The 24,201-nt window shown below is 42.9% G+C and overlaps 1 protein-coding gene across 3 annotated transcripts in view; it reads left to right on the plus strand.

Moving 5' to 3' along the window:
- DDX47 (DEAD-box helicase 47) overlaps positions 1–22,861 on the plus strand; it is a 100,409-nt gene extending 77,548 nt beyond the window's left edge. The window contains exons 8-12 of one of the 3 annotated variants that reach the window (XM_077277820.1): positions 623–769; positions 2,645–2,782; positions 8,620–8,690; positions 18,379–18,508; positions 19,982–22,861. In XM_077277820.1, the coding sequence (XP_077133935.1) occupies positions 623–769; positions 2,645–2,782; positions 8,620–8,690; positions 18,379–18,508; positions 19,982–20,104 (609 nt within the window). In that variant the 3' untranslated portion in view covers positions 20,105–22,861. The remainder of the gene's footprint in view (positions 1–622; positions 770–2,644; positions 2,783–8,619; positions 8,691–18,378; positions 18,509–19,981) is intronic. The other 2 variants (XM_077277821.1, XM_077277822.1) reach the window with 2 other exon arrangements.
- Positions 22,862–24,201: the final 1,340 nt, after the last annotated feature.

Genomic DNA, 24,201 nt, shown 5'->3' on the forward strand with positions numbered 1-24,201 from the left:
CTGCTGTGACATCAGAACAAGCTCTGCACTGCACAGGCAGCTCTGCGGTGACATCAGGACCAGCTCTGTGCCGTACAGTCCGCTCAGCGGTGACATCGGAACAAGCGTTGCGGTGACATCAGAACAATCTCAGCAGTGCACAGGCAGCTCTGCGGTGACATCAGAACGAGCTATGTGCCATACAGCCAGCTCTGCGGTGACATCAGAACGAGCTATGTGCCATACAGCCAGCTCTGCGGTGACATCAGAACGAGCTATGTGCCATACAGCCAGCTCTGCGGTGACATCAGAACAAGCTCTGCATCGTACAGGCAGCTCTGCGGTGACATCAGAACGAGCTATGTGCCATACAGCCAGCTCTGCGGTGACATCAGAACGAGCTATGTGCCATACAGCCAGCTCTGCGGTGACATCAGAACAAGCTCTGCATCGTACAGGCAGCTCTGCGGTGACATCAGAACGAGCTCTGTGCCGCACAGTCGCCATTTGTGTATTCTCTTTGTGCACATACCAAGCTTATATCTCTATTGTGCTGATTGATCTCCAGAATATGGCCGAGTTGTATTTTTTCCCCTAAGTTTTTAAGTGCTCTTCCTATGCTTATTCTGTGGTTTCCTTTCAGGACAGCTATCTTGTGTACATCTTGAATGAACTAGCAGGGAATTCCTTCATGATCTTCTGCAGCACATGTAACAATACACAGCGAGTTGCTCTTCTGCTTCGTAATCTTGGTTTCACTGCCATTCCCCTCCATGGCCAAATGAGTCAGGTAAGAGCACGGGTTTCCGATTACAAGATCTTTTGTGGAGTGAGTCTTGGCGTATAGTTAGAGCAGGTCTCTGAGCGGATTCTTCATACTGACGTGCAGGCAGAATGGAGAACTGATTATATTCCACATGGTACATTTGTACTGTGAGTGATCATGTACAATTACAACAACTGCAGTCAGTATATTCTCAGAACACGCCCGTTTACTGCCTGTGCACAGAGTACACCTTTCCTCTGATTCGGAGTATTGAGAGAGGGGAGAATCCACAGAAGAGTTTGCAGATTCAGGGAGGATAATGCAGACATGAGTCTAGAAAAAGAAGAATCAATCCTGCAGGGGTGATCAGAGATCACACATAATGGCTAGATTATTACTGAGAAAGGAGTAAGACAGCGAGGAAAGTCACATTATGCATGTTGGGAGCCCCTTGCTGGAAAATGGGTCCCCCACTATTATTACTGAGAAAGGAGTAAGATGGTGAGGAAAGTCACATTATGTATGTTGGGAGCCCCTGGCTGGAAAATGGGTCCCCCACTATTATTACTGAGAAAGGAGTAAGATGGTGAGGAAAGTCACATTATGCATGTTGGGAGTCCCTGGCTGGAAAATGGGACCCCCACTATTATTACTGAAAAAGGAGTAAGACGGTGAGGAAAGTCACATTATACATGTTGGGAGTCCCTGGCTGGAAAATGGGACCCCCACTATTATTACTGAAAAAGGAGTAAGACGGTGAGGAAAGTCACATTATGTATGTTGGGAGCCCATGGCTGGAAAATGGGACCCCCACTCCTGTGGAAAGTCAGGACTCTTGTATAATGGAACTTCCAAAAGTAAGGCTATGTAGTCTGACACTGCGTTTTTGCTGGTTTTTCTGTAGCCAAAATCTGCTCATTTGGCAGTAAACACCGCTGATCAGCCATTATAATGGACTACTTTACAGGCCGCTTTTTTTGTTCTTGCACTGCACTTTTCACAACAGTGATGGAAGATATTTCAGTATTGTCCTATACACGTCAGTGGAACAATGCTGCAATATCTTTCATAGACAGAAAAAAGTAATCCTGGTGCAAGTGATGTACAAATTGGTCTACAAGCTCCTGTAAACCTCTTGGAGGCTGCGGCGTTCACACAAGCTGCTGATAGTTGGACCTCGCCCACTGGTCTTTATGGCTTATACCAAGCATCACCCTACAATTTTTAAAGACCTTTAACTTCAGCATCGGCCAAGATGAGAAGCGAATATGATAACATCATGGTGTCCATGGTAATAGCCAGAAAGAACTGGTGTCCTTCCAGCTTAATGATACTAGACACTGCTTTCACTTTGCCCACCACTCCAGAACTTTTTGCTTGGGAGCTCCTCATTTGTTTCCTGCCACTAGAGTTGAGCAGAAAGATTTACAGAACCAGGCCTCATCACTAGTCCTTGGCTGCCAGACCAGTGCCATGTGTACCTTCTGCTCCCAGTGGCGTCCCTGATACCTAATCTGGTTATTCGTTGCGGCATCATCATTGCGGTGTGACACGCATGAAGCCGTGCTGGGCTCACTATTCAGAAAAGGCATTGAGGATATTACCAGGCAGGAAGAGCTTCCCAGTAATCTGGTCTGGTGGCCATGGGCTACTGATGTGGCCACTGGATCAGGGTTCTGCATCTCTTTGCTCAGCTCTATTTCTCATATTAATACAATTTGGCTGACAATGTTAGGTGAATGTTAAGTGTGCGTCCTCGTGTGAAAACTCTGTATGAACTTTTCACATTTCTTATAGTGGTGTGTGAAAAACATCTTTAGGGTAAATTTGCTTTTGACTGTGGTCAAATGTTAAACCTTAGCACATTTATATTTTGTGTTTTCTTTTTTTTATATGCAGAATAAAAGACTTGGTTCTCTAAATAAGTTTAAGGCCAAAACCCGCTCCATTCTCCTGGCCACTGATGTCGCAAGTCGAGGCCTGGACATTCCACATGTGGATGTGGTTATAAATCTTGACATTCCAACACATTCTAAGGTGAGTATTGTTGGTCTTTATGATATACTAGATGTTTCCAGCCAGCTAACGCTCAGCACGCTCATTGCTATCTAATTAACTCTGCTGGTGATTAAACTAAAGTGAATAATGACAACATTCAATAGCGCTTACGCAGGTGGTAAATTAACTTAAAATGAAGTTAATAACAATAGTGTGGTGATGTGGTGGGGGGGATTATGGGTGGTAATGTGGTGGGGGGGCGGGATTGTGTGTGGTAATGTGGTGGGGGGCGGGATTATGTGATATGGTGGGGGGGCGGGATTGTGTGTGGTAATGTGGTGGGGGGGTTATGTGTGGTAATGTGGTAGGGGGCAGGATTATATGTGGTGGGGGGCGGGATTATGTGTGGTAATGTGGTATGGGGCGGGATTATATGTGGTGGGGGGGATTATGTCTGGTAATGTGGTGGGGGGGCGGGATTATGTCTGGTAATGTGGTGGGGGGGCGGGATTATGTCTGGTAATGTGGTGGGGGGCGGGATTATGTGTGGTAATGTGGTGGGGGACGGGATTATGTGTGGTAATGTGGTGGGGGACGGGATTATGTGTGGTAATGTGGTGGGGGCGGGATTATGTGGTAATGTGGGGGGCGGGATTATGTGTGGTGATGTGTTGGGGGGCGGGATTATGTGTGGTGATGTGTTGAAGGGGCGGGATTATGTGTGGTGATGGGGGGGGGGTGGGATTGTGTGTGGTAATGTGGTGCGGATTGTATGTGGTAATGGGGTGGGGGGCAGGATTATGTGTGGTGGGGGGCGGAGCTACTGTGCAGGGGGCGGGATTAGCGAGTAATCACGATGCTATATATATAGAGAGAGAGAGAGAGAGATTATAATGTATGGTGGACAGTATTGAGTCAATATCCTAAATAATGGTTGTGCCCATCTACAGGGCAGATTACCAGATTCTGCTCTTATGTTTTTTTTCACACTGCTTTCCTGCTTATTCCATTTTTCTTTTTTATATTCTCCATACAGTTCTAGCTATAAGGGCCATTATATTTAGAGTTAATTTTTATGTTTTTACTAAGGGGGTGGTTTCTCACAGGGTGATGTTGCAGAACAGCCTTAGGACTCTTTGCTTGTTAAACACCGTACAAATTAGCACTGAATAAAAAGGCTGTAATGCTGTAGATAAGCCCCCGATGTAACCTGAAAGATGAGAAAAAGAGGTCAGATTATACTCACTTGGGCAGGCGGTCCGATCCGATGGGTGTCGTGGTCCGGTCCGATGGGTGTCTTGGTCCGGTCCGGGGCCTCCTATCTTCATAGGATGACGTCCTCTTCTGGTCTTCACGCTGTGGCTCCGGCGCAGGCGTACTTTGTCTGCCGTTTTGAGGGCAGAGCAAAGTACTGCAGTGCGCATGTGCTGGGCTTCTCTGACCTTTCCTGGCACCTGCGCACTGCAGTACTTTGCTCTGCCCTCAAAAGGGCAGACAAACGACGCCTGCGCCGGAGCCACAGCGTGAAGACAAGAGGACGTCATCGTAAGAAGGTGGGAGGCCCCGGACCGGACCACAGCGGGAACGCCCCTGGGTGAGTATAATCTAACCTCTCTTTCTCATCTTTCAGAATACATTGGGGGCTTATCTACAGCATTACAGAATTCTGTAGATAAGCCCCTGATGCCGGTGGCCGCAGCTCATCTTCGATTTTGGGGGTGACAGGTTCCCTTTAAAAGAGAAAAAACATTATACCCAAGCAGCAACAGGAATAAAATGAACTGTCCACTTCAGACCTGGTGACCGGTCCTTTTTAAAAGGTGTTTCACTATTTCTGTCTTCAGGAGCTCGGTACTCTCCTATTTCCTGACTTCCTGTTTGCCATTGGCTGATGTACTCCTGAATGATTGACCGTTTGTATCACTGGCATTTTTGAGCCGCTGATAGGCAGCCTCTAAGGATCAAAGGACACTGATAGAATCCATCGAGTGATTCAATCTCCGCATACAGGACGGCTACCTCTGATAGACTGCAGAGGTAGCTGGTAACCTAGGCAACGAGTAGCAAACTATAGAAGTAAAATTCCCTCCCTTCTTGATAACGGAGTGGCTTTTGACAAAGATAACATGCAAAGGTTGTTGTTTTTAGAGGCACTTTGCAGTTATACCCTTTTAAGAAGATGAGAATATCCCTTTATAAACAGTGTATTAAATAGTTAAAATCTTAAAGTAGACAAGAACTCTGTCTCTGAAATATTCCCTTCTGTGGCTGCGCATGTTGGAACATGTAGATTAAACATAACTGCTGCATTCAGGAGACAAGTAGACAGCTTTGTTTGCATTTCTGTAACAAAGTGACAGATGGGTACGCCAGCGCTGGGGTGCGAGTGTGTGGCGCGGTCCCTGGAGCGGAGCTTTCTCTACACAATGTTAATACCGACCACATTACATATAGTCTGCATCTGTATCTAATAGCAGCAGCAGCAGCCAGAGTTGCTCTCCGAGCCCTGCTGTTAACCATTTAAATGCCACGGTCAATCTCTGATATCAGCACTGTTTAAATGGAGCAGTTGCTAGCGCTAGAGCACATTGGCTCCCGTTGGGCCCCTTCCAACATTAAGCTGGAAATGGTTAAGATCGATGACTTTTATTTTTCAATGAGTCTCTTTTCATTCTTAAGTGAAGTGTAATGGCGAACACTAATCAGTTATGCATTTAATGTTTTCATCTAGTCCTCTCCATGATTGTAGTTTGCAGATAATGCCGTTATAGGGAATGGGATAATTCTAAATTATCATGAATAGCTCTCTGACTAATTTTGCTTGGTCTGATTGTGGGAGATCTTTCAACATTGGATTTTGGTAGCAGCTATCAGAAGTTCTCATGGATTTGTTTTACTGCAATTTTTTTTGGCTATAAAGCACCATTTAATTTTTTTCAGGAGGGCTTAAAGATGATGTCCACTACTTGAACCAGTATTTCTCATGCCCCAATAAAATACTGAAGCTTGTACTCGCCTCCTGTGCTGGCGCTGTTCCTGTGGTGTCGGCACTCGCTGTCCCCGGGGCTCCCGTGCTTTTGTGACACGTAACGCCGGTGCCCAGTCAGCGGCACTGTCCTCACCTCCTGTCAAATTGCGCATGGAGCGGAAGTCCAAGATCAGCTGCAGCCCGGACTTCCTCTTCATGTTCGATTTTTCTGAAGGTGGAGGCAACGACTCAAGCACTGATTGGGTGCCGGCATCACATCAACTGTACAGGAACCCCAAGAGAGCGAGTACAGACACTGTGGGAACAGCACCAGCACGGGATGGAAGTATAAGTTTTATTATTTTCAGAGGGCCAAACATTTTCATCAAGAAGGGGTTGTCCTAGTAATGGACAAGCCCTTTAAGGTTGTGCCCTAATGGGACACACCAAAAAAGAAACTTCCCAAATATCGTAGATCTAATTAATTATTTTTTATATCCCTTTGTCCATTTAAACGTTTAACAAGGTTACTTTTGGAAATTCAGTTTTTGTTTGTTCTCTAGATAGTTTAGGCATACCTGGGTTTTCAAGCTACACTTTATAGCACAAAATTCAGTTGGCTATATCTAACCCACTTTTTTATTGCTAAAACTAATGTTTACCCTGCTAAAGATTGGAATATGTTCTTCTGTTATTGACACCTACCATATGTTTTCTTTTGGGGTTCAGATATTGGCTTTATAGGGAATCTGTCACCACATTTGCCCTATATAAACTATTAATATGAGCATACAGGATGTAGACTGTTGAGAGTGATCCCTGTGTGTCTCCTATCAAAAGTGTTATGGATACATTATCTTATCACTTTCTATAAATGACCTCTTCCAGGCTCCGAGGCGGACGCTGTCCGGAGATAACTCTGCCCCCAGAGCTTATTTTACATGAAGAGGAGTTACCCGTGTGAGACAAGTAACTAACACAGAACTGGAGAAATTATATTTGTCTTTTTTGCAAATAAATTTTTTTGCTGCTTCTCTGTTTTGCTGTATTGCAACAGTATTGCGGCCCTGTCTGCCTGTGAGATGGAGGCTGAAGCGTAGAGGAACCTGCAGATGTGTCAGGTATAACCACACACAGCTCTGCGGTGAGGTCAGGAGAGCAAAGAGCGGCCATTAGTGATGGGTTGTTAGTGAACGATCCTGTACAAAGAGCAGGCTCCCTGCTGTGAATGATAAGAGCCAGCGCCCAAGTAAAAGCCACCAAATTCTCTGAATGGCTTTCACTGGGCGTAAAGTTTTGCTTTTCGGCAGGTGTAACCCCACCCACCCAATTCAAACTCTGCATACTCATCAATTTAATTGGCTAGCTGTAACTAAGCACAGTCTCGGCAATGGGTGGATGGGAATGCGGACGCATTAACGTCACCTTAAATGTGTTCATCTATTGTGAACACATTTAATAGGGATCCATTTAGGATCCAAAAGAGCCTGCTCTTTTTGGTGAGTGGAGCAAGGAGAGTCAGATCACCAAAAAGAGCCTCACTGCCCATCAGTAGCGGCTACGACACATCACACTGGAAACTCTCCTTCAGGTATAATCAGCTCTGGAGGCAGAGTTATCTGGATGCATCGTCGTCCCCAGAGCCTGGAAGAGGTCACTTCTATAAAGTGATTAGATGATTTATCCACAACAATACAGCTGATATGAGACACACAGGGATCACTCTCCTCAGCAGTCAATATCCTGTATGCCCATATTAATAGTTTAGATAGGGCAAATGTGGTGACAGATTCCCTTTTAAGTGCTGTTTTTAGAAAACTTTAGACCAAGTACAGATGTTGGGCCCGATGTTCTTCCTCAAAGGGGTTGTCTGGTCCAAATCGTTAAGTCTGCTGTCACTCTGTCTGACTGCAGACTTATGAATCCCCTCAGTGCACACACCAGTTTCTGACCCGGGAACGGAGGGTATGTATAAGTTATATATACTCCCAGCCGTTGGCCATGCTCCATATACTTGTATTGAAGTAGGCGCTCCCCGTCTAGTGACGCGGCCATGCAGTGGCCCACTGGCCGGTAGTATGTATAACTACCATACATTCCCAGGTCAGAAAATGGGGACTCCCCGCAGCCACAGTGCGTATGCTTGGAGGAATTAGAAGTTTGCAGTCACACACAGTGACTGTAGACTTATCGATTGGAACCTTAGAGTACCGTCACACAGTGCCATTTTCATCGCTACTACGGCACGATTCGTGACGTTGCAGCGTCGTATAAGTATCGCTCCAGCGTCGTATACTGCGGTCACACGTTGCAATACACGGCGCTGGAGCGATAATTTCATGACGTATTCGCGATGTAGAAGCCGTTGGTTACTGTGCGCACATCGTATACAACCTGTGTCACACAATGCAATCATGCCGCCACAGCGGGACACTAGACGACGAAAGAAAGTTTCAAACGATCTGCTATGACGTACGATTCTCAGCGGGGATCCGGATCGCAGTAGCGTGTCAGACACAGCGATATCGTAAATGCATCGCTGGAACGTCACGAATCGTGCCGTCGTAGCGATCAAAATTGCACTGCGTGACGGTACCCTTACAACCTCTTTAATCTGATCCTTGTTAAGGTCAATTTACCTCTCAAGATAATTGTGAACCAGCCTTTCTATGAACACTAGTTTCACTCTAATCTTGCAATCTAAACAGGCTGCTGATGATCTAGCAAAACTCTTGTTCGTCTCATAAGAGACAAGAGGTTACAAGGGTTTGAAAAGTATTGGATGTGTGGGTACTCCCAGATTTTGTGCATTCATTCAGGACTTGAAGAACATGTGCTGGTCTGGTAATTTTCAAGATGAATAGAAATGTTTCTTCTTTTTGCTTAGCTTCTGAATTCTCTCTTACAGGATTACATACACAGAGTAGGCCGGACCGCTCGTGCTGGAAGATCTGGGAAAGCGATTACTTTTGTGACACAGTAGGTTGTTTTCTGCATTTAAATTGTAAGACTAAAAGATTCATCCATGGGGCAGATGGCTGTGTGTTACCCATAGCAACCAAACTCTGCTAAGATTAAGATTATTATTATTATTATTATTATATACAGCTGCTTAAAGTGGACCTTCCACCAAACTTTTCATGTTGACCGAGAAACAGAATGTAATAGTGGTTGCAGAGCAAAAGAAAACAGTTTTTTTGTTCTTTCTTTCAATCTATGAAAATTAACTAAATAGGGGCCAAATACTTCCAAGTGAGCTTATCAGTTTTCACTGGGGGTGTGTATTTCTTCCCCTGTAGGATGCTGACCAATCATAAGCAGGCAGCTTATATGGCTATTGCATTTTTCAATGTTCTTTCCTGTATTGAACAGGTGTTTTTTTATTATATGTGATTTATTACATGGTTTGCGGCTTAAATTAAATTAATATAACATTTATTATGTTTTAATCAATCACAATTTGCTGATATATACTAATATATATTTTGGCTTAGCAGACCATGACTCCATTAGGACGTGGAGTTGGTATTCTCTCCTTTCCGTTCATTCTATGTTTGCTTTCATGAGGTGATTGGCAGCCTGTTTGTTTATACTGGCGGACTATTGGGAAACAAGAATTCTTACGATTTGATTAGAAGGTGGGGAGGGGGGGGCGAATGTGCAGTACCCAGCCCGACCACTATTTCAAGATTGGAGCTGTGCTTTGTAGGTCCGCAGCTCAGCACATCCGGACGGCACTGGGATCACCTGATGTGTCGGGGGTTGAACCCTCGCCTATCGGATATTGATGCCTTATCCTGGGCTATCAATGTAAAAGTCCCAGGCAACCCCTTTCTGATCAGTGTGTCTAGGCTTCACACTGCTACAATGCACAGTATTAGGACTCTGTATTTAGTAAGTTGATCATTGGAAGTTTTTTGTTTTTTTTTTATACAGAAGGTCTACCATTGCATATTGATCAACACAGAATTTTGGGCCTTAAAGAGCACATTTCAGCAGTTTTATCAAACTAAGCATTTATATTTTTACATTTACCTCATTTTTTGTGTAAGACGCACACCAAGCTTAGAAAGCAGAAAATAGAAAAAACATTTTTCTTCACTGACTGTGTAAAGTAGAGGGGGTCATTATCATGAATTTTAATGTACCACGGTAGAATAGGGGGTTAATAAATCTATTGTTAGTGTCTCTGTAGTATTAGACACACAGCACAGCTCTGCCACTTGCACAGATGCATACAGACATACATACAGACATACAATACATACAATACATACAATACATACATACATACATACATACATACATACATACATACATATTTACACACACACAAACACATCTCTGCTGCATGCACTTAGAGATCCACAGACAGCTCTGCTGTAAGCATATATATACACCCACACCTTCCCACATCCTTCAGTTCCTGATTGGGAGGGACCTGTACGGAGGCTGCACCAGAAGAGCATTTGCAGGACTTTCCGCTTGATTAAGTCAAGCACCTTTCTCAGTGGCGTAGGAAGGGGGGTGCGGGGGGGGGGGGGTTGTCACCGGGCCGCGGCCGGCGCTGCAGGCTGCAGCTTTTTACGCTATTGACATGCGGGCTCGCGCCCGCACGTCAATAGTTAACAGCCGCCAGCCAATCTGAGGCTGGCAGCTGACGTCAGTCCCAGCGTGCATGTCGCCGGCGTCTGACGTCATTGTCAGTCGCCGGCGAGTGCACGCTTCAGCTGCATGGAGAGAGCAGGAGCGTGGTCAGGTAAGCAGAACTTGGTTTTTTTTTTGCAGCCCCGATCATGTGATGGTAACATTCACCGGCGAAAGAATTTAACTTGTCCATCTGAGGTCTTATTCCTGCTGCATTGTTTTTTATTCTATTCTTTATTTTATATTTATTTATTTTTGGTAACCTTTGTGTGTATTGAGCCGGGGGGGCGCTAAACTCTGGAACAGCCCCGGGCGGCAAAAGCTCTAGCTACGCCCCTGACCTTTCTAGTCATGTGATAAGTCATATGACCTGAAAGTTAGAAAGATAAGCGCGTGCACAGCCGTATATAAGGTGCCAGAGTAGGTTCCAATACCATGAAGTGTAGCAAAAAACTCGGCACTCAAGCTTGGCTTTATAAGTGGTTTAATTGTATCCACGCTTAGTAGCAAAAAAGCGTTTCGGTCCTATTAGCCGGCTCTAGATCTTCTAAGGTTATCTGCCGGATTCGGCTACACTCCTGAGACACGGATTTTATTAAATATATCTAAAACCAATAGACACAAAAAAAGTGAATTAACACCAACACCAATGCACTAAAATATAGAGGCACCCGGGGGAGGTGCCTGTCTCTATTTATAGCCTGTCTCGCCCTGCCTGCCAGCGGAGGTTGGCACCCTATAACCTGTGATTTGGCGCCCCCGCTCGTCGACGGCTCTCCCTATCTGCCCTATTGTACCCAACAATGGCAGGGGAGTGAGAAAGATACCTAAAGGGTGAAAAGATAGTTAGGGAGATATAAGGTACCGTTACACTAAACGACTTACCAACGATCACGACCAGCGATACGACCTGGCTGTGATCGTTGGTAAGTCGTTGTGTGGTCGCTGGGGAGCTGTCACACAGACAGCTCTCTCCAGCGACCAACGATCAGGGAACGACTTCGGCATCGTTGAAACTGTCTTCAACGATGCCGAAGTCCCCCTGCAGCACCCGGGTAACCAGGGTAAACATCGGGTTACTAAGAGCAGGGTCGCGCTTAGTAACCCGATATTTACCCTGGTTACCATTGTAAAAGGAAAAAAAAAAAACACTACATACTCACATTCTGATGTCTGTCACGTCCCCCGCCGGCGTCCTCAGGGTTCCCTGCACTGAATGTGTCAGCGCCGGCAGTAACAGCGGTGACGTCACCGCTGTGCTCTGCTTTACGGCCGGCGCTGACACATTCAGTGCAGGGAAGCTCTCGGCAGCAGCGCGTGCATATTAGCAGTGCTCTTGCCGAAAGCGGTTTTAACCCTGTGGACGCCGGGGGACGTGACAGACATCAGAATGTGAGTATGTAGTGTGGGTTTTTTTTAACTTTTACAATGGTAACCAGGGTAAACATCGGGTTACTAAGCGCGGCCCTGCGCTTAGTAACCCGATATTTACCCTGGTTACAAGTGAACACATCGCTGGATCGGCGTCACACATGCCGATCCAGCGATGACAGCGGGTGATCAGCGACCAAAAAAAGGTCCTGATCATTCCCAACGATCTCCCAGCAGGGGCCTGATCGTTAGTCGCTGTCACACATAACGAGATCATTAGCGGGATCGTTGCTACGTCACCAAAAGCGTGACGTTGCAACGATATTGTTAACGATATCGTTATGTGTGACTCAGCCTTTAGAGTTGTGCTGTTTGTCTTTTTCAATTACAGGCTCATTAGTAAAGCTAGATGTAACTTATCTATTGGCTACACTAGATATAGGTTATTTTGTAGATGTCTTTTTGTGTGAATACCTAATTACTGGCTGCAGAATCCATGCTAGTTCAAGCAGATACACACTTTTCTGTTATACGTCTATAGATAGAGGAAAAAGAGCAGAAATTAGTAGAAGAGTTATCTTATGCTAATCCTACTAATGGCATATAGTCCCCATGTACAATTGGTGCACACATGTCCAAGATGAATGATGGGGATGAGAAAAACCTAATGTATTTCTATGTTATATGCAACTCTCACTGTATATAAATTTAAATTGGCAACTACATATGTTCGAGATATGTCCACTTAATAATAGCAGCAATTACCACTGTATCCTCAGTAGCCACATATTAGAAATAGATACACCTGTACAGCCTGAAACAGCCTCAATAACTCAAAGGGTTATACGCACAGTAATCCAGCATGCTTCAATCTCCATACACTATAATAGTGCAAAAAAAAACAAACAAATGTCTATGCACATTGCATGCTGCAATAGTGCAACAAACACACACTCTAAATCTCCATACACTATAATAGTGCAAATAAACTCCAATGTCTATGCACACTGCGAACTACAGTAGTGCAACAAACACACACTCAACGCGTTTCCCCTCCACTGAGGTTCATCAGGAGTAAATAGATAAATCATAGCCAGTGATACTTAGCTTTGTCGCAATAACGCGTTTTTTCCCCTCCACTGGGGTTCATCAGGAGTAAATAGATAAATCATAGCCAGCGATACTTAGCTTTGTTGCAATACTTGTGCAGCAGGCATAATGGCCAGACTCGCAATGCTTGTAAAGCAGGCTTGGTGGCCAAACTCTGAGACGATCCTCCCTTAGTTGTGATGCCCCTCAGTGGAGGGGAAACGCGTTGAGTGTGTGTTTGTTGCACTACTGTAGTTCGCAGTGTGCATAGACATTGGAGTTTATTTGCACTATTATAGTGTATGGAGATTTAGAGTGTGTGTTTGTTGCACTATTGCAGCATGCAATGTGCATAGACATTTGGTTTTTTTTGCACTATTATAATGTATGGAGATTGAAGTATGCTGGATTACTGTGCGTATAACCCTTTGAGTTATTGAGGCTGTTTGATACGTACAGGTGTATCTATTTCTAATATGTGGCTACTGAGGATACAGTGGTAATTGCTGCTATTATTAAGCGGACATATCTCGAACATATGTAGTTGCCAATTTAAATTTATATACAGTGAGAGTTGCATATAACATAGAAATACATTAGGTTTTTCTCATCCCCATCATTCATCTTGGACATGTGTGCACCAATTGTACATGGGGACTATATGCCATTAGTAGGATTAGCATAAGATAACTCTTCTACTAATTTCTGCTCTTTTTCCTCTATCTATAGACGTATAACAGAAAAGTGTGTATCTGCTTGAACTAGCATGGATTCTGTAGCCAGTAATTAGGTATCCACACAAAAAGGCATCTACGAAATAACCTATATCTAGTGTAGCCAATAGATAAGTTACATCTAGCTTTACTAATGAGCATGTAATTGAAAGACAAACAGCACAACTCTGTATCTCCCTAACTACGGTATCTTTTCACCCTTTAGGTATCTTTCTCACTCCCCTGCCATTGTTGGGTACAATAGGGCAGATAGGGAGAGCCGTCGACGAGCGGGGGCGCCAAAGCGCAGGTTATAGGGTGCCAACCTCCGCTGGCAGGCAGGGTGAGACGGGCTATATATAGGGACAGGCACCTCCCCCGGGTGCCTCTATATTTTAGTGCATTGGTGTTGGTGTTAATTCACATTTTTTTGTGTCTATTGGTTTTAGATATATTTAATAAAATTGAAATTTTATATTTACACATTAGAGTCTAGCGGTGATCATAAGTTAAGAAACTAATTAGTCATCTCTATACTGTGAAATTCACTCCTGAGACACGGACTGCGTCCACCTTCTGCTACGACTTTACTGAGAACCCACAATCCTGTGGGTCCATCTGTTTTTATTCACAACTTACCGCTGTGACTGATGAAGGTCCGGCTAATAGGACCGAAATGTTTTTTTTGCTACTAAGCGTGGATACAATTAAACCACTTATAAAGCTAAGTTTGAGTGCCAAGTTTTTTGCTATACTATATATAACCTGAAAGGTCCTGGAATTACTGATGCAGAAGGTCCTGCAGCTGCTTATCTTTTGCAGTCTCTGTTCTGGTCGGTAAGCTTCCTCTCCTGCTCTGTTCTGAACACATAGATGGGTGCAAAGCAGGAGGAGAGACAGCAGCCCTCTGTGATCGGGAAGGACGGTTTGTCATTGTTCTCCTCCATGTCGGAAAGCTGCCTCCGGACTATAAGAGACACACATTTTTTAACAAATACATATATATATATATATATATTTTGTGCGCGATATTCACCTGCTCCGCTTTCCACTGTCAGCGCCGCTGCGTCTTCCCCGTCCTCTGCAGTGACGCTCAGGTCAGAGGGCGCGATGACGCGATTAGTGTGCACGCCGCCCTCTGCATGAACATTCAGTGCAGAGGACGGGTAAGACACAGCGGCGCCGACAGTGGAACGCGGAGCAGGTGAATATAGCAAGTGTCAGGGGCCTGAGAGGCGAGTATGTCATTTTTTTTTTTTAATCGCAGCAACAGCATATGGGGCAACTGTCTGTATGGAGCATCTTATGGGGCCATAATCAGCATTTGTGGAGCATTATACGGGGCATATTTTAATATGGAGCATCTTATGGGGCCCATCATGAACTGTATGGAGCATTATATGGGGCTCCTGATTCAATATGGATATTCAAAAACACTTAACCTACTGATGTCTCAATTAATTTTACTTTTATTGGTATCTATTTTTATTTTTGACATTTACCAGTAGCTGCTGCATTTTCCACCCTAGGCTTATACTCGAGTCACTAAGTTTTCCCAGTTTTTTGTGGCAAAATTAGGGGTTATACTTAAATATTTCTTACATATTCGCAATTACTTTGGTCTCAGCACATTTTTTTTTCTCCACAGCAGAGAGAATTTACATAATATTTTTCTCAGCTCTGCAGCCACTGTTCCATAGTGTGGCCAGTTTGACATGCTCAGATTGGTGAAAGCTCCTCCTTGTATGTTGTGTACAACTCCAGTGATTTTACACTATTTCTTCATTTTTTTAGCATTGAGTAATGCATGTTTATGGTGCACATGAAAATTCCAGTATCTGTGTGCTGCCGATTTTCCCCCGGTGATGTCCATGCTCCGTTCCTTTCCTGGATCATGTCAACAGTCATGACCAGCCCACTCACGAAAGCATTTCTGAAGTAGCTTTCTCAATGTAAATCTGAGATTCAGAATGAGGCTCTCATAGACTTGCATTAAGAGCGCATGTTAGTCTTCTAATGAAGACTGAAGATTAAAACTTTAATTTCAGCCTTTTTTAATAGGGGTTATCCCTCTGAAAAACCTTCTCACCTACACTACAATGCTGAGCTCCTGCTGGCCCTATAGGCAATACATTCCGCTGTAAGGTGCAGTTGTGATGTGAAGCATGGGAGGCTCGGGACCCCTGCTCTACGGGTGGTAGGGCTTGATGTGATGGTTTGAGAACGTTTAAAGCATTTCCAGGACTTCAATATCAGATCCCACTGATCAGCTGTTGGCAGGTTCTGACAATGCTGGAAGTAGACATTGTACAGAGCCAGAAAGCTACTGCTCCGCTCATTGTAAACATCCGGTGGCGCCTGGATTTGTCAACAGCTGAAATTTGTGACCTGTCTTGAGTTTTCAGTTTGTGCATCTAATAGGTGCCAAGTAAAAAATCTGGTCTTACGACCAATCATAAATGGGTTTCATTATGCATATACTGTATATTGGACAGTGTATTACGTGTTACAGTAAGTGGGAGTAACTCTTCAGTTTCTGTAGCTTCCCATTTTGAACAGTAGAGGGCAAAATAAGACTGCTTTAACAGTGACAATGTAACAACCTCTTGCTATCACTTGGAAAAATTGTATCTTCATACATTGCCCATGCAGAGGAAATGTAACACACCATACATGCTGAATATCTTCTCAAGTAAGGCCGGATTCACAAATCTGTGACCCAGTTGGAGTGCGGACTGAGGTGCACAGACTGGCCATGAGACTCCTGACTCGAACTTGACTGCCTTTATATACATTTACGAGGTTGAGTTCAGGTCAGAAGACCCAAAGCCAGGATCACTGATGTGTGAATGCAGCGTGACGGGTATGCGGCCACCAAAGCCTATACATTTTGTTGCTCACAACTGAGGAGGTTCTAAGTTGGGGATACCACTCTGACCTAGGTACAGATACAGTATGTGGTCGGTTTGTGTCATCTTAAAAAAGCCCCTTTAAAAAAAAAAAATATATATATATATATATATATGTGTGTGTGTGTATATATATATATACACACACATATACACACATAAATATATATATATATATACACACATAAATATATATATATATATACACACATATATATATACATACATATATATATATATATATATATATATATATACACATATATATATATATATATATGTATATATATGTGTGTATATATGTATATATATGTGTGTGTATATATATATATATGTGTGTATATATATATGTGTGTGTGATATATATATATATATATATATATATAATCTAAATATATATATATCGTATGGACTCGTATAAGCTGACCCCCCCTAATTTTGCCACAAAAAACTGGGAAAACTTAATGACTCGAGTATAAGCCTAGGGTGGGAAATGCAGCAGCTACCGGTAAATGTCAAAAGTAAAAATAAGTACCAATAAAAGTAAAATTAATTGAGACATCAGTAGGTTAAGTGTTTTTGAATATTGATATTGAATCAAGAGCCCCATATAATGCTCCATAAAGTTTGATGGGCCCCATAAGATGCTCCATATTAAAATATGCCCCATATAATCCTGCATAAAGGTTAATAATTGCCCCATAAGATGCTCCGTAGACAAATTTGCCCCATATAATGCTGCACAAACGTTAATTATGGCCCCATAAGATGCTCCATAAAGATATTTGCCCCATACAGTGCTGCACAAACGTTAATTATGGCCCCATAAGATGCTCCATAAAGATATTTGCCCCATACAGTGCTGCACAAACGTTAATTATGGCCCCATAAGATACTCCATATACACACTTGACCCATACAGTGCTGCACAAACGTTAATTATGGCCCCATAAGATGCTCCACAGTCATTTGCCCAATTTGCCGTTGCTGCGATTAAAGAAAAAAAAATCACATACTCACCTCTCCGTGCCCTCTGACCTGAGCGTCACTGCAGAAGACACTGAAGACGGAGCGGCACCGGAACGAGGAAAGGTGACTATCGCGCAGCGCTCCCCCACCCCATTATGCTCACCTGCTCCTGGCGCGGTCCCTGGTTCCCCGGCGCAGTAGTTTCTTCCTGTATTGAGTGGTCACCGTTACCGCTCATTACAGTAATGAATATGCGGCTCCACCCCTATGGGAGGTGGAGCTGCATATTCATTACTGTAATGAGCGGTACCATGTGACCGCTCACTACAGGAAGAAGCTGCGGCGCCGGGGAACCAGGGACTGCGCCAGGAGCAGGTGAATATAATTAGACATACCCCGCTCCCCCTCCCCTGCCGACCCCTGGGTATGACTCTAGTATAAGCCGAGAAGGGGACCTTCAGCCCAATAAAATGGGCTGAAAATCTCGGCTTATACTCGAGAGTGTATGTATGTATTTGTATGTGTGTGTGTGTGTATGTATATGTGTGTATGTATATATGTATATATATATATATATATATATATATATATATATATATATATATATATATATATATATATATATATATATATATATATATATATTATACTCCACAGTTATGCAGTATGGAACTGGCTGGTAGAAACCTAATGAAAATAGGTTTTCGAGATAAACAATTTATAAATGATTGTAACTTGTTCTGCAGAATGAAGTAGGTCATCAATATCCGAGCGGAAGTCAGAGTCTTGATACTTCCAACAATAAACAATAAGTTATTTGATGGGGTCCAGACGCTTGAAAAGTTCTTAAAGTTCTTCTCTGGCTGGGATAGTTCTGTGCTGGGATTACAGCGTTGGACTATTGAAATGAATGAACCTGGAAAATCATGTCTTGAAAAAAGTAATGTTGTTTTGTCATTGCATTTTTAGGTATGACGTGGAGCTGTTTCAAAGAATAGAACATCTAATTGGCAAAAAGCTTCCAGCCTTTCCAACACAAGAAGAAGAAGTAATGATGTTAAATGAGAGAGTATCTGAGGCACAGAGATTTGCTCGCATAGTAAGTTTTCTGATGACATATCATGAACTTTATATTCTGTCACGTTGATTCTTGTGGGTGCTGGAAGCATTCTCGTAAATAAAGGGTTGGCGACAATTAACATTTCACAATGAGTCATGATGCAAAGTATGTCATTCCAGAGTCTCCATAGATGTTGCACAATTGTCATGATCAGGGAATTGGGGAGTTGCACTCTCCTCCTTAGACCGGTTTCACATATCTGACATTCATGCTGAGTACAGGACTAGCTGTGCGTCTCCTTCCCAGAATGCGACAACCTCATAGGCAGTCAGTCCATACTCTGACCATGAATGTTATATGTGTGAAACCAGCCTTACACCTCTAACGACTTACACAAGTCTTCTTTTTTGTTTTATGCTACAGAAGTACACATATTGATATCTTTATTGATGGTAAATTAAATGAATAAACAAGGCAGGACAGCCATTCTTAACTCCTGGCACATATGTATGTAAATCTACATCCACAGTGGGGTCATGGCTCAGGAGTCCCGCTCTCCACACACGTGGTAGATGTTGGCTCTGTTACATCTTTCTCAATATCAGTGGCCGGAGCTGAGCTCTGCTGCTGCTAACAGTTTATATGCATTTAAATAGAACAGTCTCTGATGCTTGTGCCCCAGCTCCCATCAGCCCCCCGTAACGTGATGGGGCACCAGTGGATTCACATGGCAGCTGAAGGCCCCAGTCATTGCCAGCTTGGTACAACAGTGAGGCTCAGCCGCAGGCAGTATATAGTACAAGGTCCACTATCACTATGGGACTGAAAAACAAAGTTTTAATAACCTATAATACAGTATACATGGACTTACAACCCTCATTTTTCTCCATTAAAAATAAGGAAATTAAGCAAGTTTTGGTGTTTCCATGTTCATTTTGCCTCCCAAAAGTGTAACGAGTGAAGAAAAAGTAGCAAATATTTATTGTACCAAAATAATGATTGAACTATAAATTTAATATTGCCATAATCGCACTAACCTATAGAATAAAGTTAGCACTTTTTTGTGCAGCATGGCAAATAGTGTAATATTTAAAATGCAAAAAAAGCCTGTGACCATATGTACCCCAAATTTATCCCACTCGCATACAGCTCATGGTTTTCATTTATTATTATTATTATTATAGCGCAAATAATTCCATGGCGCTTTACACGTGAAAAGGGGTGCACATAAAAAAAAGTACAATTATCGTCACGACTGGTACTGGAGGAGAGGGAACCCTGCCGCCCAGGGCTCCCAGTCTGCAGGGGGTGGGTGAGGATGCAGTAGGGGAGACCTGGTCATGCAGCGGTGTGGTGGAGTGAGGGTTTCTGCAGGCTGTAGGCTTGTCGGGAGAGGGTGGTCTTCAGGTTCCTTCAGCTCATACGATCAAATTCAAGCCCTGATGTGACTGATCACTGAAAGACCAAAAAAGTTAAAGGGTTTCAAATGAGTCTCCCATTTATTCTTTACAGGAACTAAGAGAACAAGGTGAAAAAAGAAAACGACCTCGGGACGAGGAAGCAGATGATGCAGAAGGTTCTTTGGGAGTGAGAAAAAAAGTCACAGGTGGAAAATTTAAGAAGAAAGTCCACTGAAATGAAAAGAGAGACAAAAAGCTATAAATTAACCAAACATCATTGTTTTCCCTGGATTAAAGCTGTCGGGACAAGTGAACACATCGGACTTCTGCTAAATATTTAAATAAAATATTCTATAAAAAAGTAGCACTTTTTGTAGGACAAAACCCTTGTGACAAAATGTTCAGGCGAACGCCTTTTTAAAGTGGATAGAAAGATACCAGCCATGTTGGAAATCACTTGGCAATGGCTACTTTGCATGTTGTTTAACCCCTAAAATACTTAGCCAATTGTGTCCTTAATGACCAAGCCTCGCCAGTTTGCCGTAATAACTCTGGAATGCTTGAACAAATATAACCATTTTTTTCCTTTTTGGGGTCAGGGGTGGGGGATGCATTCACTTATGAAGTGACTTTAAGTGGCCTGTGTATTGAAAAACCCTCAAGTGATGCCATTTTTTAAAATCTGCATCCTCCATATTACATTAAATCAGCTGTTACAAAATGTAACCCTTCAGGTGCTTCACAGGCATTAATGCAAAGCAAACTGAAAAAATTAAAAATCATATTTTTTCACCAAATAGTTGCTCTAACCTCAAATTATTTTCAACACACTTGTTACTTCAAATGAAACTTGACGGCAAGATTAATGCCTAGAAGCTATTGGCAGTGCTTCATCAGCCCCATAAGAGTATCTTACCAGTTTTTTTTCCCCAGGTGAGCTTGAAGCAGGTCTGCTCAGAAACCCCCCTCCTAAAAATGCACTAACTAAACTCTCAAAATAATGAACACATTCTATGTAAAAATACTTGGTGTTCATATATCCAGGCTTCACCACTTTACAAATCTGAAGTTGTGAGAAGTGCACTGCTCATTCTTCAGATGTTTTCTCGCTCTGAAGACTTTTTGCTCTACTTTCCAATACAAGTCAGTGGGATTACTCAAAAGTCCGCCCAGCTTTTTTGAGTGTTTTGTCAGCGTTTATGCTTGAAAAACTGCTAGCAGTTTCTTCATTGTGGAATGGATTTAAAAATGTGTCAAATACCAGTAAAGAAAATGCTCTAAAATCCACGAGCCGTCAAAAAATGTAGACAAACCATTCAAGAATCAGCCAAAAAATTGCTTTAAAAAATATTTTGGGGGTTTCCCAAAACGCCAGAGGAGTTTTCTGAAGCGTTTTCGACTTGAAAAATAACACACCCTTATACCTATTTTTAATAATCCATGTGTTAATACTGTCGTTTACTGAGCAGGGAGGAAGCGCACAAGAAGTCTTCCTCTTCTCCCTGCATACACTGGGATGTCAACCGTGCAATACAAGCATGACGTTGGAATGAGTAAGTGCGGTCTTGTCCAGACCAAAAAAGTTTAGCAGCACTCCCCAATGCCACAGAGTGGACATTGTACTTCCTTTCCTTATTTGGGACTGTTTGTTGAGTGAGCACCACCCGATCTTTCCTTTCACATATGTTGCACCCCATTTTAATGATCGTGCCAAGACCGTACAGTTTTTTTTGTGTGTGTGTGTGTGCTAACAGCAGTCTTTTATTAGTCTGTGTATACGCACGCTGACATTAAAGGGAACCTGTCACCAGTTTTTTGGCTTATAAATCCTGCCCTTCACTTTTTTTTTAGATCAGAAGATTGTGGTTTCTTCAACGCTTATATCCTCCGATATGCCCCTGGATACCTCAGAAAAAGTATTTTATACTTGTTGTATACAAATTGTCCGTGCCGATGGTTGTCTCTACATTGTGATCAGAACTGCCTCGGTCCCTTCAAACGCCGCCTCTTATAAGTGCATGAAAGTGGATGATGTCTCTGCCATCCACGTAGTACCCAAAATTTAGCGTTGTGTAAGTACTGGCTGCTCAATAGGGCACAGTGAGGCGCGCCTGAGCAGCTCTCCGATTCCACTGTGCAGGCGCGAGACTTCGGGCAATAGTGGAAGATGGAGAGACATCAAACGCTTTCATACACTTATAAGAGGCAGCGTTTGAAAGGACCAGGGGGGCGGTTCTGATCGCAATGTGGAGACAACCATCTGACTGGACCGTACAATTTACATACAGCACGGGAAAAATATAAAACACTTTTTCTGAGGTATGCAGGGGCACGTCGGAGGGTTTAAAGGGGTTCCAGAAACCTCATTCTTAAGATATTGGTGAAGGGCAAAGTTTATAAGCCAAAAAAGTGGTGTCAGTTTAAACATAATTTCCTTGGTGCTTGGTGATAATTAAAGACAGTAGGATCCTTTATCAAAATTTTCATGTTAATCTGGAAATGTATTGGCAATGTAATAGTGGCTGCAAAGTGGAATACATTTTTTATTTTTATTAATATTGCCTCTGTTGCGGAGATATTAGCAATCAAACTATTGGCACCTAATGAGCTAACACCCACCTGGACTTAAGAAAAGTTATCAGATAGCAAGTCATACAGGGAGAAGTACAGCCCCCAATGAAGAGCCCACTTGAACATAACTAGTTAACTTATTAACCCCTTTACCCCCGATGGTGGTTTGCACGTTAATGACCGGGCCAATTTTTACAATTCTGACCACTGTCCCTTTATGAGGTAATAACTCTGGAATGCTTCATTGGATCCTAGTGATTCTGACATTGTTTTCTCGTGGCATATTGTACTTCATGTTAGTGGTAACATTTTTTTGATATGACTCGCGTTTATTTGTGAAATAAGATGGAAATTTGGTGAAAATTTCGCAATTTTCCAACTGTGAATTTTCATGCCCTTAAATTACAGAGATATGTCACATAAAAATAGTTTCATGTCTACTTGAGCACAATTTTGGAACCAAATTTTTTTCTTGTTAGGAAGTTATAAGGGTTAAAAAATTAAACAGCAATTTCTCATTTTTACAACACCATTTTTTTTTAGGGACCACATCACATTGAAGTCACTTTGAGAGGTCTGTATGATTGAAGATACCCAAAAGTGACACCATTCTCAAAACTGTACCTCATAGTGCTCAAAACCACATTCAAGAAGTTTATTAACCCTTCAGGTGCGTAAAAGGAATTTTTGGAATGTTTAAAAAAGCAAAAAAAATTTAACTTTTTTTTCACACAATTTACTTCAGATCCATTTTTTTTTTTTCCCAAGGGTAACAGGATAAATTGGACCCCAAAAGTTGTTGTGCAATTTGTCCTGAGTACACTGATACCCAATATGTGCAGGTAAACTACTGTTTGGGCGCATTGCAGAGATCAAGAAGGGAAGGAGCGCCGTTTTACTTTTTCAACCAAAACTCTGGAATTGAGATTGGATGCCTTGCCGTGTTTGGAGAGCCCCTGATGTGCCTAAGCAGTGGAAACCTCCCACAAGTGACACCATTTTGGAAACTAGACCCTCCAAGGAACTTATCTAGATGTGTGGTGAGCACTTGGAACCCCAAGTGCTTCACATTAGTTTATAACTAAGAGCCGGGAAAATAAAAATATCATTTTTTTTCCACAAAAATTATCTTTTCACCCCAATTTTTTATTTAACCAAGGGTAACGAGAAGTTGGACCCCTAAAGTTGTGCAATTTCTCCTGAGTATGCTGATACCCCATATGTAGGGGAATACTACTTTTGAGGCACAGTACAAAGCGCAGAAGGGAAGAGGCGCCGTATTTGAGTTCAGATTTTGCTGGAATGGTTTGAAAGTGCCATGTGACATTGGCAGAGCCTCTGAGGTGCCAGAGCAACAGAAACCCTCTATATGTGAACTCATTTTACAATCTACATTCCCCAAAGAATTAATCTGGAGGTGCAGTGATCATATTGACATCACATGTGCCTCAGAATTTTATACCACTAAGCGGTGAAGAAAGAATAAATTACAATTTTACCACTAAAATGTTTACTCTTCGCCACGACAGCACCCACATGAGAGAGAGGGATCCACTCATAGGAACAGGAAACCTTCAGAAATAAAAGGGGTGGTCTGCCTCTCCTCAGTTGGTTTCCTGTTCCTATGGGAACCGAAGGACCTGCGGAGAAAAGAATACCTGAGTCAATGCATGCCGCCTGTGCAGTATCCGTTGAGAACGGCAGGGGCTGCGGTTCCAGAAGCAGCGTCGGGGGAGCTCTGTCCATCAGTCTACCCTCTTG

This window comes from Ranitomeya variabilis, chromosome 8 (genome assembly GCF_051348905.1).
Source record: "Ranitomeya variabilis isolate aRanVar5 chromosome 8, aRanVar5.hap1, whole genome shotgun sequence".
Taxonomy (NCBI): domain Eukaryota; kingdom Metazoa; phylum Chordata; class Amphibia; order Anura; family Dendrobatidae; genus Ranitomeya; species Ranitomeya variabilis.